This window comes from Carassius auratus, unplaced genomic scaffold, assembly GCF_003368295.1.
Source record: "Carassius auratus strain Wakin unplaced genomic scaffold, ASM336829v1 scaf_tig00000254, whole genome shotgun sequence".
NCBI classification, from domain to species: domain Eukaryota; kingdom Metazoa; phylum Chordata; class Actinopteri; order Cypriniformes; family Cyprinidae; genus Carassius; species Carassius auratus.
The window spans coordinates 2,468,154-2,485,049 of record NW_020523286.1 but is presented as its reverse complement, the minus strand read 5'-3'; the positions used below and the strand labels follow the sequence as shown (position 1 = coordinate 2,485,049).

At 37.3% G+C, this 16,896-nt stretch overlaps 2 protein-coding genes across 5 annotated transcripts in view; one reads left to right on the top strand and one right to left on the bottom strand.

Annotated features, from left to right (window-relative positions):
* lrp1ab (low density lipoprotein receptor-related protein 1Ab) overlaps positions 1–3,193 on the top strand; it is a 110,887-nt gene extending 107,694 nt beyond the window's left edge. Inside the window, exons 88-89 of the mRNA XM_026241908.1 lie at positions 114–258; positions 1,496–3,193. Of these exons, the coding sequence (XP_026097693.1) occupies positions 114–258; positions 1,496–1,633 (283 nt within the window). The 3' untranslated portion in view covers positions 1,634–3,193. The remainder of the gene's footprint in view (positions 1–113; positions 259–1,495) is intronic.
* A 2,173-nt stretch (positions 3,194–5,366) lies between these two features.
* fmnl3 (formin-like 3) overlaps positions 5,367–16,896 on the bottom strand; it is a 40,643-nt gene continuing 29,113 nt past the window's right edge. For 2 of the 4 annotated variants that reach the window (XM_026241909.1, XM_026241912.1), the window contains 17 exons: positions 16,776–16,886; positions 16,432–16,581; positions 15,350–15,451; positions 14,348–14,708; positions 13,762–13,845; positions 13,474–13,598; positions 13,179–13,381; positions 12,867–13,101; positions 12,434–12,502; positions 12,260–12,340; positions 12,043–12,172; positions 11,779–11,939; positions 11,598–11,699; positions 10,785–10,877; positions 10,225–10,348; positions 8,720–8,851; positions 5,367–6,323 (listed from right to left, as the gene is read on the bottom strand). In XM_026241909.1, the coding sequence (XP_026097694.1) occupies positions 8,760–8,851; positions 10,225–10,348; positions 10,785–10,877; positions 11,598–11,699; positions 11,779–11,939; positions 12,043–12,172; positions 12,260–12,340; positions 12,434–12,502; positions 12,867–13,101; positions 13,179–13,381; positions 13,474–13,598; positions 13,762–13,845; positions 14,348–14,708; positions 15,350–15,451; positions 16,432–16,581; positions 16,776–16,886 (2,223 nt within the window). In that variant the 3' untranslated portion in view covers positions 5,367–6,323; positions 8,720–8,759. Of the gene's footprint in view, positions 6,324–8,216; positions 8,263–8,719; positions 8,852–10,224; positions 10,349–10,784; positions 10,878–11,597; positions 11,700–11,778; positions 11,940–12,042; positions 12,173–12,259; positions 12,341–12,433; positions 12,503–12,866; positions 13,102–13,178; positions 13,382–13,473; positions 13,599–13,761; positions 13,846–14,347; positions 14,709–15,349; positions 15,452–16,431; positions 16,582–16,775; positions 16,887–16,896 lie in introns of all 4 variants that reach the window. The other 2 variants (XM_026241911.1, XM_026241910.1) reach the window with 2 other exon arrangements.

Below are 16,896 nucleotides of genomic sequence, written 5' to 3'. Positions count from 1 at the left end.
AGGCTACTTTGTGTGTGTGAGTGTAACTCCCTGTGCCTTGGCTCGGCCTGCAGAGGTGTGTTGTGAAGAAGCTTGGACAAAGTATAACTGCTTACTGGTGTTTGTGTCTGCAGCGCTAAAGGATTCCAGCACCAGAGGATGACCAACGGAGCCATGAACGTTGAGATCGGGAACCCGGCGTACAAGATTTACGAAGGAGAGCCTGATGATGACGCAGGCGAGCTGCTGGACTCCGAGTTCAGTCTGGATCCAGATAAGGTGACCCCTTTATGTCATTCTCCAACCCCCTTGTAGGGGATTTTTGACATTTAGATTTTTTTAATATTATTTATTATAACTGTGTATTTTAAAGTGTATATTTTGTAATCATTTGTTTCTGTTGAAATGTTATTAGTGATAAAATGTTTAACATTAAAGTATCAAATAATGCAATGTTTTGTATAATATATGAATGGTGAATGGAACGAATGCACTATATGAGGTGATTCCAGTAGTAAATAAAAAAAAGTTTTGAAAATAGATATGACCAGGTTGTATGAATCGGACATTCAAGACGCACTCATTTATATCTATTGAAAGGAGACGAGAAACCAGTTTGTGACTTACGTAAGAATCTTTTGAATGTGAATTGTATTATAATAGAATGTCCAATTTTAATTTAGACAATATATTAAAAGACTTTTTTTTTTGTTTCTCCTGTAAAAAGTTTCTTAAAAAGTATGATTTTTGTATAGTGATTGTTTCTTACGAAAATGTTATAGTACTGTTTATGATCTATTGAAATGATACAGTTAATGTGGCCATGAATATAGACATTGTTGCTGATGTGGCGTTAAAACATAAATACATTTATATAAAATATTATAAAATATAGTTTATATTTGTCTAATATCATTCAAATCAAAATGACAGTATTACACAATTTGATTTTATATAATTTTATGTTAATATAATTTTATATTCAATTATATAAAAAAATATATTCTTATTATTGTATTTAGTTATTGTTCTTGAATTATATATATATCAGTGTGGGTGTGTGAAAAAATTATATATATATTTCAACCAGAACTTTAAATAGTATTTAAATACAAATAATAATCAAAATAATTTAAATAGTTTTACAATATTTCTATTTGATAAAATAAATATATTATGATCATATATGAAACATTTTAATTATAAGTTTGGTAAATGAAAATATTTTACATAATTTTATATAGGGCCTAATATATGATTATATATACCAGTACTTTATTTAAATTCTAGTTTGGTTAGAGAAATGATTTAATTTTTATTTCACTCTTGCAGTCTAAAAGAGTGTCTTGAATATCCATTTATCATACTGTATATTATAATTTTGGTATTGCATAAATTCACTTAGTTTTTAGTTGATTATTTTTAATATACGTCATTAAAATAGTTTGGCATTTTAAAATCTTTTATGGACATTAAAAAAATCATCGGCTTATCAGTATCTGTATCTCTCTTGCAGCCCACAAACTTCACCAACCCTGTATATGCCACTCTCTACATGGGCGCCCATAACAGCCGTAACTCTCTGGCCAGCACAGACGAGAAGAAAGAGCTGCTGTCTGCAGGAGATGACGACATGGGAGACCCTCTGGCATAGAGTCCCGGCCGGACGCCCACCCTCACGCAGACCTTTATGCCTTTACATGTCAAAGGAAAAGCAACAACAGCAGGAACACTGTACAAAATGTAAAAAAAAAAAAAACACACAAAAAACATAAACATGAAGGACACTTTTGTATGTGATCGCAGTATTATATTTTATTCTTCGAGAAATCCTTCTGGTCAACAAAAGAAAGCATTTTCTATACATGTACTTTTTCTTTCCCTTCCCTGTTTTTCTTTTCTTTTTTTCAGACTTTGCATACCTAATTTCTCGCCCTTGCCCTCCATTTAGCCACTACCTCTGTGCTCAACAAGATGCCAACAACAATATGGGAAATCCTTTTTTTTTTTCTTTTTTTTTTTTAACGTTTATTTTTGTATCAATTGTATAGAGATCAATGTTTCTTTTAGGAAAAGCAAAATTGCCAAGTGTTGCTAATGAAATGTGAGGGAGGGGTGCACGGCCGACTGAATGATAACAGATGCTGACTCGGCCCGTGTGTGATTGCAGATGGCTGGACGAGTCGGCATCGCTTTTATTTCTATACTGTTATCTCAGAGAACAACGCTTACGATGATTGTCATACTTCTTGCACAGATTGATTTTATATATATTTACATATATAATTAACAAAGTGTCTTGACAAATATACCCAGGAATACAAGCAGACACCCGTACGAATAGCAGTATAACTGTCTTTGTTTTAGCTTCGTTTTTTTTAATGGATGAAAAGATGTTGATTGAATCAAGGAGTGAGTGAATCCAAACGGATGGTAAATGTAAGGTCATTCCAGAACTGTTTCCAGGGTATCAGTGGCCTTGGTGTGTACGCAAGTGGTACGTCCAAAGGATGCGGGCCTCATCTGACGCCATGTCTTCCAGTACGCCGGAAACAGCCAGGAGAAATGCTCAGATGATTGTCATCTGCTCATTGGGAGCTGTATGTCACTTTTAGTTCACTAGTTTTGTGTCTTATGGACTTTATGCTCAGTGTAAGTGCATTCCTGTGAGGTTTGTGTGGATCCAGTAATAAGTCACTGCCTTGCTGCTACTCTTCCCATCATTCTCATCTGCCTGACCTGTAGAGAGACTCGGCCAGCCCTGCTTGTGGCCGAGCGTCCACTGCTTCTATTGGAGGTAACCCGTGTGCCATAGGCTAATGCATGGATCGAACAGCTCATAAAGACTAGCATCGGCTCAACAGATACATGTTAACAGTATTCATCCGAGCATCTGGACTTAACGTAAAGTGTCTGCTCTGTTTACGATCAAATGTAATTTAGCACGGCCCTCGGTGGCCTTTTACTGTCACAGATGACTAGTGTCACAACCCTGCAACCGTTTCTGTAGTTTTGTTGGTACATTTTTTTATATATATATATATATATATATATACAAAATAATTAAACTGCTTTTTATAGTAGAAATGCATGGTGGCTCAACCCTTCTTTTGGAGAGACCATGTGATGTTCGTTTCTTTTGTTTCCAGCTGGAGATCATCATGAATCACAGACAATAACACATATTAAAAATAAAAAATGTGTACATAACTAATATAGAAGTGGTTTCTGGATTGGTGCTCTGCTGTAGTTTGGCGATTGGGTACGAGTGGTCATTTTAGAAACTGTTTTCCAACAGAATGCATTGTGCAAATGCATTATTTCAATGCTGAATCTAAAACAATTACTGTTGTCCTAGTACTAGATATGATCAAGGTGAATAGAAGTAAAATGGGGCTCTTTATGGTTGTCATTTGTATTAAGCTAAAATATGATTCCCAGATGTTTTAACTCCTTACAAAAAATACCATAACAATAATCTACAATATACAGTGTAAAAAGTAAGTAATAGATCCAAAGGTTGTCCCACTTCACCTGTATATTTACTGCAGTACACTAGGGAGATTGTATTAATCAAATTCATACAAAGGTAAAGTCAAGTATCAAATGTTTTATTTGCCACTTCAACAGAATATCCAGTTAAATGCTGTATTCACTGGTCTAGTTCAACCAAATAACATTAATACTTTGGTACATTCAACTTGTGCTTTGCATTTCCTCCCAAATGGCTTAATTTACATCTAAAAAATAAAAGTTCAGTCTTAGAAACAACTCCCAAGAAGATATAAAAGTTGTTAGTGTTTAATTGATCGTTTTCACGTGACGTCACACTGGAGGGCAGAACGAAGCTTTGATCCACTGACCTATGCAGACTGCATTAAGCAGTGTAGTAAAACCATAGACTGTAAAAAAAATACATATATATATATATATACCGGGATATAAAAACAATGTGCAAAGTTTCACATGAAATGGAAAACTGAACCATTACTTTAAATATTTGCTGCTGGGAAACAGGTGGAAAAGTTGCTTTTCTATGGATATTTTGCCCTCCAAGTCGTCGAGCCTGTCACGTGACATGTTTTCACTTCCGTTTAGTTAGACACTTCCGGTTCTGACTTCTGTTTGGTCAGAACAGCGTCCCAACCATAGACATCATATATACATGTCTATGGTCCCAACCATAGACTGTATAAAAACAGGTCCCAGCCAAGTTTTTGTTGGGGCTATCTTATCTCTTCTAGCGGAAAAACGCCACTAAAATTATTTTTCTTAACGTAATAATTATAATTTCTGTCCTTGTTATCAAACTTTTATAAAAGCAGTAAGAAATTGAGGCCGTTTGTCCTGACATTTTATCCTACCCGTCTGATTTTCCTACCAGGGTTTACTGCGCATGCGCACATCAATATTGGGTTGATAACTTTTTTTTAAAGGTGCAGTGTGTAATATTTACACCTATCTATTTACAGAAATGAAATATAATATACATAACTATGTTTTCAGATGTGTATAAAGACCTTTCTTAATGAACCGTTATGTTTTTATTACCTTATATTGAGCTATTTTTTATCTACATACACCATGTGTCCCCTTAAATTGAAGTGGCCACCATGTTTCTACAGTAGCCCTAAATGGACAAACTGCTCTACAGAGCGTGTATCGAACATTGTTGTTTTTATGAATAAAACACAGACACAATGAATAACAAGTCTGGGAGGTATCAAAATCTGACAGGGTAGCACAAATCACCATACTGAATTGTGAATATAACTGACAGCACATTCCGAACAAAGTAACTAAGTAAAGCGCTGCCTTGCGTAAGTTAATGCTAAAATAAAGCTCATAAAATTTCATATCGAGTCACTAGTTGCATAATCATTTCTTATTCAATTATAATAAGTATTCTATTAGGGAGATATTAGATAATAAAATTAATCTTATAAAAGCAGAACCTGATTTTACCAAGTGAGACATGTTCCTGGGACAACATTGTGATTAACCAATCAGATTTTTAGAACCAGTTTATAGATTTTGTGAAGTTTACGCTTAAAATCAGTGTTTGGTGCTTGTACATCAGTGTCATTCATCTATCATTTCCTCTGATTTTAGGGATTACTCATGGTTAAGGTTAGGTTTAGGTGTAGGGATATGGTTAAGAATATATTTTTGGAGTAAAATGTTGTTCCAGGGTCAACAAAATATGTTGACCTAGGAACACATCGAACTTGGCAAAATCAGGACGTGCCTTATAAAACGTTATTGTGAAGTGAATACAAATACAAATGTCCTTCATTTTACTAACTCTGCAAATGAGTGAACTGCACACCCAAAATATTCTGTTATATCATCTTTACAATCATGGAGTGATTCCCATTGGATAAAAAATGCATTTATATACATAAGAATTCTGTGTGGTAAAGAATGGATCCGAACATCATTCTCTGAGAAAGAATACGTTTCAAGGCATGGCATAACGTTATGTACACTTTGTTCTGGTACATGCGCATTAAACATTTAAAAAGCTGGGTGAAGAAGGCACCATCAACAAGCCTACAAGGCACATGAATCAAATAGAGCACTTCAGGCTCTTTTGTTAAAGCTACAATGGATAACTGCATATAATATTTACATTAAGCATTCAAAATGTTACAACATAATAATTAACACAAGTATAAACTTAGATACATCAATATTGGCTATAAGAAATAATACTGACTCAGCAGAAAGGCACTTCTTTGTAACGATAGGGTAACAATACTGGAGACAGACTAGTCCACTCCAGGTAGTTAGGATTAATACATCTTTTTGAGTTCATAGCTAATAAAAGAACTGTACAAACGGGCTCAGGCCTGAAAGTCAGTGACCTCAAGTCATGCTTACATTGCACAATAAAAGGAAATCCACGTTAATGGGTGTGCAATCCCAATAGAAGGCTCTTCAGGGTCAGCAGGCTAGTGTTACTGCTGTCGGTTTGTCAATCACAACAAGCATTTTTCCTGTGCCAACACAAGCTGTTACAGACTCTCCTCAGGATTTGCGTACGCGAGAGTTCGTGAGGCCGCCCTTAATGTCTGTGCTTTTATGGCTTTATTGAAAGAGCCTCCAGTGCAGAATCCAAAAAGGATTTCCATAAATAAATAACAACTTCCACATCCCCTTAAAACCAAAGATACTGGTTTGGTCCTGCACTTCCCTCAGTCACTGTGAATTGCAGGAAGATCCCATTTCAGAAGAAAGCGGGGGGAAAGTAGCATTGGGTGAGTGAGTGAGGGGTCTTTAGGGTCGCTTCCACCCATTCCGGATCACCGCGTCAGCTCGCAGGAAGGGCTGGCTTCGGAGATCTGTGAGTGGGGAAGGGAGAGAGTTAGAGTTAGATCAGGGAACATTTAGGGTAGCAGGGGTCACTCTCAGCACTTGAGCTGGCTGCTAATATTTGTGCTGTCTTTGAAAGGGTTGAAGGAATGCCGAATTCTGTAGATCTTACTTTTCTAGATCTTAAAGGAACAGTTCACCCAAAAAGGAAAATTCTGTCATTTACCCAGCCTCATGTCATTCATGCTTTTATTTATCTAGGAAAGGAGATATTTAGCATAATGTTGATACCATTCTTGTCCTTAGAATGAAAAGCAACTGAATGGCAGCTGTCAATCTCCAAAATGGAATAATGTGTCACTGTTTCCACAAAAACATTAAAGGGAAATATCACCCAAAATGAACATTTATTCACTCTCATGTCATTCCAAACCTCTAGGAGTTCATTTTTTTCTGCTAAACACAAAAGAAGATATTTTGAGGAATGATGGTAAACAAACAGTTGATGGTAGCAATTGACTTCCATGGTATGGGAAAAATACTATGGAAGACAATAGGGAGACACATTCTTTTTACAGATTATCTAATTTTGTGTTCAACAGAAAAAAAATAGCGAGGAGTAAATGACAGTATTTTCATGTTTTTGGGTGAACTATCCCTTTAAGCAGCACAACACCGATTGTAATAAGAAATGTCTCTTGAACATAAAATCAGCATATTTAATTGATTTCTGAAGGATCATGTGACACAGGCATAAAAAATAAATAAATGTTTTAAGACGAAAGAATGGTAGTGCATTAAAACAGCACCTTGGTCATTTTACAAAATTTCTCCTTTTGTGTTCCACAAAAGGGTTTTAAATGACTTAAGGCGTAAATGACATTTCATTTTTTGTGTGAATTATTCCTTTTAAAGTAAAAAACTAAATGCAGTTAATATTTATCTCAATAACTGCTTCTAGTATAAACACAGGCATGGCCCTGCACTCATAAAGCGCACACACAGTAAAACACTAACAGAGACACAAAACAAAATACAATCACTGCAGTACGACTATTCAACACAAATACATAACTGATAGATTCAGTGTTCAGCAAGGTCTTAAAAGATGCTATAACATTTCCATATATAATAAAACACTACACCACTATATACAGTAACCATTACAGATAGATCTTGCTGAACAGAACACAGAGTTGCATGCAGGTGATGAAATAGTAGAGGACATAAACATGTTAGACAGACGGCACAGTGCAAAGATATAGCGGACAAACACAGCTTTACATGCAACAGTGATGACAAGAAAATAGAGATTCCATTTCTAATATACGCTACTGAAGAAAAGCTAACAAAAATTTTACTAGTAAAATAATATGAGATTATACTGATTAGTTTGTAATAAGATTTGATATCTATGAGGTTATATAAAACTATAAAAATGTTGTAGTTTATATTAAACATCTTAAGGTATAAATAGTAAAAAAAAAATAATAATAATAATTGTGGGATGTAAATGCGGGGGGAAAAGTAAAAACTCAGAACTGCTAGAAGAATTATTTTTTTTTCCTTAAAAAATGTCAAATATTTCACAGTTCTCTTTTTTTTTTCTCAAAATTTTGAGAAAAAAAATCAAAATTCCCAAAAAGATTAAAAAAAAAATAATAATTTTAATTTTTTATTCAGTGGTAAAACTATATATATATATATATATATATACATAATTAGTTATCTTATTGTTTGACACAATGACAAGTTTCATAAAATATGAATTTAACAATGCAAAAAAAGCAATATTCAGTACAAGACTGCATTTGGCCACATAAGCTTCAGCATTGTAGCAATGTGCAAAATATAGCACCGCTAAAGCAACTGAAAGGCAGACAGGAGCAAAGCGTCATGAAGCTCCATGATGCCTTTCTTACCCTCCAATTATTTAGTGCTCAAATTTACTCAGATTAATCCCCTGTTCTGCTGGAAAGGTAGAACAAAGAGTTATGGGAGAGAAAATGAGAGTTAGCAGGTGACAAACCAAGTGAAACATAATAAGGACTGTTACACAGGCCAAATCTCTCTGGACAATATGACAAACAGAAATTATTATTATTATTAAATCATAAAGGCATACATGTAAAAAATCAGGAAAGCAACAGTTTTACAGTACAAAATATGATTATATTATATTATATTATAATATTATATATATATTAAAGACAGATGATTTTATACTTTTCAGTCCATTTGTCATAATTCCATTGAGAAAGATTTGGCCGGTCCCTGTTTCAGGTCTGTGAACAGCCACAGCTTGTGCTTCCTACAATTCCATTGTGCGTTGGTTAGTAAAGGATGCTGGGTAACCAAGTGACAGAATGGGTCATGCGAGTGGTTGTATGCATGCACTTTGCAACTTGTAAGAGAACGGGACAACCTGCGGCATTAGGGGCAGGTTTTTTGGGGGGTTTGGGGGGCTAGCAGATGGACTCGTCGAAGAGGTTGGTATCGCAGAAGAAGCGAGAGCCCCGTTTGGCCGTGCGGGCTGTGAAGGGCACACTCTTCAGCACTGAGGGAGGGAGGGAGGGAGGTCAGAGACAGAACGTTATATCTGAGGTTAAGAAGGAGCATGTGTTCCTTAAAGAGAAACCACTTGTTTTGACTCTTGCAACGTCCTGGCATTTTTGTGCAGGATTTTTCTTGTGCAATTTTCTTCACATAGGTACACTATCTTTCAAATATTAGGGGTCAGAAAAAAAATGTTTTGTTTGTTTGTTTTTTAGGAAGGATTAATCAAATTAATCAAAAGTGAGAGTACAAATATGTAGATTTTAAACTACATTTTAAGCTATTCTTTCAAAATTTTCTATTCACAAAAAAAGAAGCATATAGAATGAATACTGGAATGCACATTAGATCGATTTATAAAGGATCATGTGACACTGTAGACGATGAAGTAATGGCTGCTGAAAATTCAATCAAAGGAAAAAAAAATGATATTTGAATGTATATTAAAACAGAAATCACATTTTAAATTACACCTAGTTGTACTGTATTTTTGAAGAAAATAAATGCAACCTTTATGAGACCTCTTTCAAAAACATTAATAAAATCTTACAGATCCCAAACTTTTGAACAGTAGTGTGTATCTCAGATGGAGGAATTTGTTTGTTTTTTAAGGAAAAACTACTCCATTAACCTGAGCACAGGATATACATGGGTAAACTTTAGGAATAAACCATTAAATTACATGTTAAACATACAAACATGTTCAAGTCAAAACCTAAGCATTACTAGAGATTAAATCCTGATTACTTTGTGACTGGGGTAACAGAATAGGAGAAGTGCCTATTCTTCATTCTGTCAGTAATATCTACGGCTTCTTAAGGCTGGGACGTTGTTTACTGAAATGTTAAAATAGCAAAAAGTTCCCTATTTGTGCAGAACCTCTGGACTACATTTAAAGAGACATTTTTAGCAATTTTGTCCGTATTGCAATATATGAAAATCTTAGGTGAATGAGTGTTTGCCAAAAAAAAAAAAGAAAAAAGGAAAAAAGATTCAGTGGTTATTAATTTATAATAAATATAGATACCCTAAATTGAGAGCATTATGTGAAAGATACATTATAGTCTTTTGTTATTAAAAATGATAGTATTTCTGCAATCTCTTTTAAGAGCATCCTGTACAATTGATTTACATACTTTAGAAAGAGATCCATTTAGTTAGTATGCCTTCTAAATAACACTGAATATCCCTGAGGGTTGATGCAAATTCCGAACCATTGGTTTTAACTGATATGCACTTGTAAAGTGTGATGATTGAGCTGTAAGGGCCGATGTTTAACATAACACAGAGTACACTGCTGATGTGGAGAGCTGTGGACCACCACAGTGATTGTGGACCCCTGGCTGATGGGTATTGTAGTCCTGCCTGGCCCACCTGTGATAATGTCTTCAATGGTGCCATCTTTGCCCTCATATACGGGCCGGTGGTCCTTGGCTTGTCTGCGCCGGAGCTCTGCGATCAGTTCCTGCTGCTGCTGTCGCTTCTTTTGAGCCTGAACCTGCAGTGGAAAAAAACAAATACATGTTTACCACTAATATCAACTGGAGGTGCTTGAAATATTTAATGGATGCAAGGGCAAATTAACTAGAATAGAATGGTATTATAGGAAAAAAACTGCAAGTGGTATGCTTACATGCACTAATTTTCATCCATTGGATTCAATCCAATCTGATTCAGATTCTGAAAGTTCTGTTTATATTACCCTCAATGTTTAAATGCGATTCCCATATTCATTTGCATGTGCATTACATGTATTCTGAACAAAATGTGTTGCTTTCAGAACCAGAGAACGCCACTGCCACAATTTCAAGAGTTTTCAAGAGTATAATTGCTGTTTTTTTTTACTTAAAAACACACTGATTTCAAAAAGCTATCTTCTAGTTTGATATTTAAAGGAATTTAAAAAATAATTATTCTCAGCTCTTAGATTTTACCTTTGGGTCACGCTGTTTGGCCTCCTGTGCTAGTAGTTTTTCTCTCATGGCTTCCTCTTGCTTCTTCCTCAGTTCGTTTTCCTCCACAGCCTCCTGCAGAAAATACCAACAACAGTTCCGATAGAGAGCTGAGTGTGATCCGGGTCCTGACACTGCACAAAACACAGGCTACGACTTCGCATCTAAACAATCCCAGCAACCTCTGAGAAGGGATATGAATATGGACACACACGAACGCGTAGAGATCTTGGACCTTTGTTGGTTCCTCATGTAGGCTCATAAATCCCCCATCAGAACAATGTGAGGAAGAGGTGTGTGTATGCGTGTGTGTCCGGGTTAAAGGCGGAGAAGGCAAAGCCCAGTCTAAACACAGCAGCTGCCCTTAAATCTCAGCCCAGCTGCCCCTTCCTGTTATTCACCCTCTGCTAACGTCTGCTACTCCACCCTAGTGCTCTGCCGCTGATGCTCCAACAGGGAAGACATTAAAAACAAGGATGGCCAAAGGATATAAACACACATAGAAACTGTGTGTACATTCAGGGTCTGAACCCACAACCACTTGGCTAGGAGGCCAGATCTTTCATCGCATCATGTTTACTAAACATGCCAGACAGCAGGTCACATGGACGGCTCCTTCCTGTCCTTAATGACCTAAAACCAAGTCGGGTTCACCTTTCCCCCCCGAGGCTTATAAAATAAAAGTCTCTACCTGATGAATATACAGAGCCACAAATGTGTTTTCTCCTTGTCAAATAATGAAGATTCATGATTCTTTAGTAACCATTGAGTGAATCATTTAATGGATTGCAGTACCTTGTAGGCTTTGATGAACCGCACGAACACTGGGAAGAACACAGAGGGCGGCGTGGTCTTAGGACTCTCCCCAAAGTAAAGCACCACATTGTTGAAAGCCTCCTATAAATGGATTTAATTTGAGATTCAGATGATCTGGTTTCGTATTCACAATGTGTTTTGTAAAAGAGAGAAAGGACACCTCAGCAGTCTTGGCGTCTTTTTGTAGTTTGTCCAGCTGCGTATCGCTGCTCTGGAGGAAGCCCTTGAGTACAGCGTGGTCATGCAGACTGCACTCTCTCCTGACCAGATCCATGCCCTTACCCAGCTCCTTAACATCCAACAACACATTCTCCAGGGAGACTGTAATGGAAAATTTTCAAATTAATGCAATTAAATTGAAATGAATATCATTTCTGTAAGTGGGACATGTTCAGTTTGAATTCCAACCCTGAAGGACACAGACCTGCTGCAGCCTTATCCACAAAGTGCAGTTCATTGTAGAAGGCAGACAGTTCAGGATATTTCTCTTTGACGACCACAGCAATGTAGTGCAGCAGTGTCATTTTCCGGTCAGTAGACTTAGTATCTAGCAGCTGAGAGAGAGCAACATTAGCATGGGTGAGAACAGCACTGTTATTCAGCTACGACATCTCTGAAGCCATTTCTACACTCGAGCTTACCAGATCCAGACTCTGAAGTTTGAAACCATACACAGAGCCTCTTTTACTACTGTTCATGTAGTTGCCCAGGGCCAGAATGATCTGGGGAGACAAAAACGGATAGTTAAGCATAATTGGAAATCAATTTGAGATGATTTTGAACCCTTATAATATTCAAAACAAGAAGACATTTACTTCAAGGATCTTCTTTAACTTTGGAGAAGATTTCACTGACGCTGATGCAGCGATGATAGCGTTGAGTTGCTGTGGATATAAATGAACAGATGTCAAATCTTGATTTGATCGGGATGACCGTGATATTGGCAAGAACGCATTCCTAAATCAACACTTTTGTTGTTCCAGGAATAAAATTCCCATCAAACAAACTAACCCTATACTTAACCCCAAGCCTAACAACCACTAAAATCGGAGGGTAATGATAGGTTGATAAGTCTATGCCTCAATTTAACCCCAAAATGTGAATAAGAATATTGTTCCAGGAACAACAGGGATGCTGGTCAGACAATTTTCACAAATCACTGTGGACGGTCATTCTTCACCAAAAATCTATTTAAAACCCCCACAAAATTTCCCAACTTCCTATTTGTTGACCATTATAGTTGCTCACCGGGGTCAGCATGCTGACATTATCATTGAAGTTGCCCACAAACGTGATGATGCTCATTCTCTGAGTGAGCCGCTCAATCTTGCTGAAGAAAAGCATGAAACGGTCCTCCTCAGCGAGTTGGTCCAGAGGTCTCCTCTCGCGCTCGTACTGACGCAGTAGTTTACTCTCAGCCTCCGTGGGTAGAAACCGCATCAGGCATTCCACAAAGTCGACTGGCAGGGCTTTCAGATCAAACCTGCAACATGGATATTGCATCATATTAATCTCAGAGGAGATTTTTTAGAAGATTCAGACACTTGCATAGGTGCGTACGTTTGAATGGCTTTGCAGATCTCTTCTGTGGTCTTGTTGGCCTTGCGCAGGGTGATGGCCAAGTTCTTTGAGCGATTGGCATCAAGCAGCTGCACTTTGTTGACGACTTTGTGGGAAACCTTGCTCTTTGAGCATGACAGATCCACCAGAGGACCCTGGGCTTTCGTCTTGAACAGCTCCTCAAACTTCTCCAGATCCAACTCCTACACGACCAATCAAGAGCACATGGCATGGGTGGAGAGTTTCATGGAGCACCAACCAAAATAATGTGCATCTGAGTCATACTCAATATCACCTCAAGCACACGCTCATCATCGATTTCATTGAAGACGGTGCCATTGATCTGGTTGGGTTTCAGGGCAGTCCAGTTGAAGACAGGAAGGCGGAATTTGGTTTTTATGGGTTTCTTGATGCGTATGGCTATAAGATAAGAATAAACATGATTGTCAGGCGTTATTTTTACAAACATAATTACGTATGACAAGATCCTGAGACTGATTTGTCACTGCTTTAATCTTTTGTTCATAACAAATCAAAACCTAGATCATACTGCTTCCTATTATTATTTGTAATTTTGTATTACCTGATAAGCCGACACTAAGGATGACTGATGGTGATGGTCCAGGCAGAGGTGGAGGAGGTGGAGGAGGAATAGGAATACACTCGACTATATAAAAAAAGAGAGATGTAATACATTAGTATAGATTTTCAGCTTTACTCTTAAATCTGTTCCCAAACAGTCACAAGGGCTAAAAAGATGTTTAGTTAGTCCCAGTCCAGCTGCTTCCTCAGCAGAAACGGCTCCTCAGATAAAGGAAACACCCTTAGCTTTTCCCTTTCCTGCTAGGCTTGCAAAGACTTGTACATTTAAAGCTCTGTAACTAAGAAGGAACTAAGTGTGCACAACTGAGCCTTGTTTTTCTGATTAATATCCACTACAATAACTCTCCATAATCGTGAGCTTTGAGGGAACACTTACATATCTGTTTCCCATTGACAGTGAACTTGTACGAGTGCCAAATCTAAACTTTTCCTCATCTGTCCTTGAAATCAAATGATTTCAAATCAGATGAGTTCTGAGAATCTCAGATCATCTAGTTAAGCAACAGTAACACCACACATGATTCGCATACACGTCTGATTTTCCTGGCTGTTCTCAGACTCAGTACCTTCTGAAGGGAGTGGTGGGGCAGGTGGAGGTGGAGGTGGTGGTGGAGGTGGAGGTGGAGCAACAGCTTCAATAGGAGCAGGTGTAGAGACACCCAGACCTCCACTCCCACTCATGCTTGCAGTAAGTAAGCCCAGGTCTCCCAGAGATGCTCCAGCTGCCGCTCCACCAACCAGTCCTCTTCCACCCAGAGCCTCGATGGCAATATCCCCATCAGGCTGCTTGCGTAAACGGATGGTGCCCTTCTGCTCCAGCTCCAGCAATTGCTTCTCAATGTTATTGTGCCTCTGGAAGGCGGCGTCCTTCTCCTGGATCATCCGCCGCAGTGTGTGCACTTGTGAGCTGGTGGACTCATACGTCTCCTGCATAACCACGAGAATGACAAGCCAAGGATGTTAGGGTACAAAAGTATTTCAAACATTTATTGTACTTTTCTCTCAGCCTAGAAATAATAAAGCTACTAAGGTAAACTTCTATAGTGGTGAATGAAAACTATAACAAACAGAGTTTTAATATTTATCAATTTTGCCACAGTAGTGTTTCCATGATTTTCCAATTGAGGTAAAAATATTGAGAGATTGTTTATGTTGGTCATGAGCGAGAAAAAAAATCTTATTTGCTCACTCCTTCAGCTGTTAGAAATGCTCAAGGAGCAGCATTTAAATTTTTTTTCATAAACTGATACCAAGGCAATAAAGGCACAGTTTAGGTTTTAAAATTTTCCAAAACGTCCAAAATTATTTAATGGTAATTTCTATGATGGTACTTCAAAGAATACTATAGTAGATGTCCAAAACAAATGGTATCTTATTCTCTTTTATTAGACATTTAGACATCTAGTAAACACATTATGCAAAAGCCACAAAGGATTGATAATCAGTCATTCCTAATAACAACGTTTCATCATTCCTATTACTTATTCATATTACACAAACAACTCATGATATGAGATATTTGCATGTCAAGCTCTTGAGTGAAGATGATATTAATGACTGAGGCCTACCTTTATGGTAGCCAGTTCCTTGTCTTTGTGTAACAGCAGTTTCTCCAGGTCTGCTACCTTCATCATTGTCTCATTTTCAACATCTAGAAGCTTCTCCGTCACCTAGAACAAAAAAAAAAGAGGAGCACGAGAGAAAACATGACAGCGTGAGAGGCTGTGAAACAAAAATGAGTGAAGAAAGAGAGGCGGTTCAGAGCATTAATCCTATAAACATCTCTCCCATACCCTTTTAAGCTTCATTCTATCTCTCTCACTCTCTTATGGATCAATAATTACATTCCCAGCAGTATGACACAGCAGATGAGGTAGCATCACTTTCACTTTTGAAGCAGTGAAGATTACACACATAGTGGAATATTTGGGGAATTCGGTCCTCCTCCCCCAGCAAGAGAAAAAAAAATTGTTGTGTGATTATCTGTTCATTTCAAGACCTTTGCCATGAGCATAACTCAGCCCAGCAGAAAGGCCCACCACTGAGTCAAGATCAGAGGAACAATCCGAGGTTTGTTTTTACACTGCCTGCTTTCTGCATACTCAGATTCACAAGCCTCATCTGTTGAACTAAACACTTATAAACCCAATCATTCCACAAGTCAGATTATAAATTACATTTTAAGATCTCTCTGCACTAAAGGTTAACGATTAAGCTATGCATGAGGCTATATGTTGTGAGTGAATACTAGGAAATAACCCTGATTTTTCTGGACTCTTGTGAACTCTGATAAGGGTGATGTCATTAAGACATTCAAAGTGCTAACATGACTGTGACCTGTGATATGATAAACTATCATTAATATTTACAGATCTGACATAATATGAACATGAATATAATTAGGACTGTTAATAAATTAAATCAAAGTGCAAGTGTGGTGATATAAGCAAACATTTATAACAAATGACTAATAAAAAAAAAGGTCAATATTGTGACATCACAATATATACACTACAGTTTGAAAGTTTGGTGTCAGTAAAGAAAATACTTTTATTTAGCAAGGACGTATTAAATTGATCAAAGGTAACAGTAAAGACATTTATAATGTTGCAAAATATGAATGAAATGCTGTTCTTCTGAACTGCCTTACATGAGACAAATGTTCTTCCAGCTCCTCCACTTTCTCCAGGGCCACATTCTTTGTTTCAGCGTCCTCCAACAGACCTCCGACATCAAACACATTATCTAGGTAAGCCTGGATCTGCACCGACAACTTGTCACTCTCTGTGTGCTTGGATTTCTGGAAGGAAACACAGGGGATTTCTTAATGTCTTACCATATGGTTACATGTGAGTTACAATATCTCCAAACATCTGTATGACTGGATCATTCAATAGTATTTCAAATACAAAAAGACATCTAGCAAACTTGCCTTTTTACTTGGCTATTTAAACACTGAATGATTTTAGATCAGTTTGAACATTGACTGGATACCTCCAGGAAGTCATCAAGGCCCAGCTTAGTGAACTCAAACTGCAGATGTACACGGAAGTTCATGTCCTCCACAGAATGGACCACAATGTTGATGAACTGCATACAAGCAACCTGAGACACA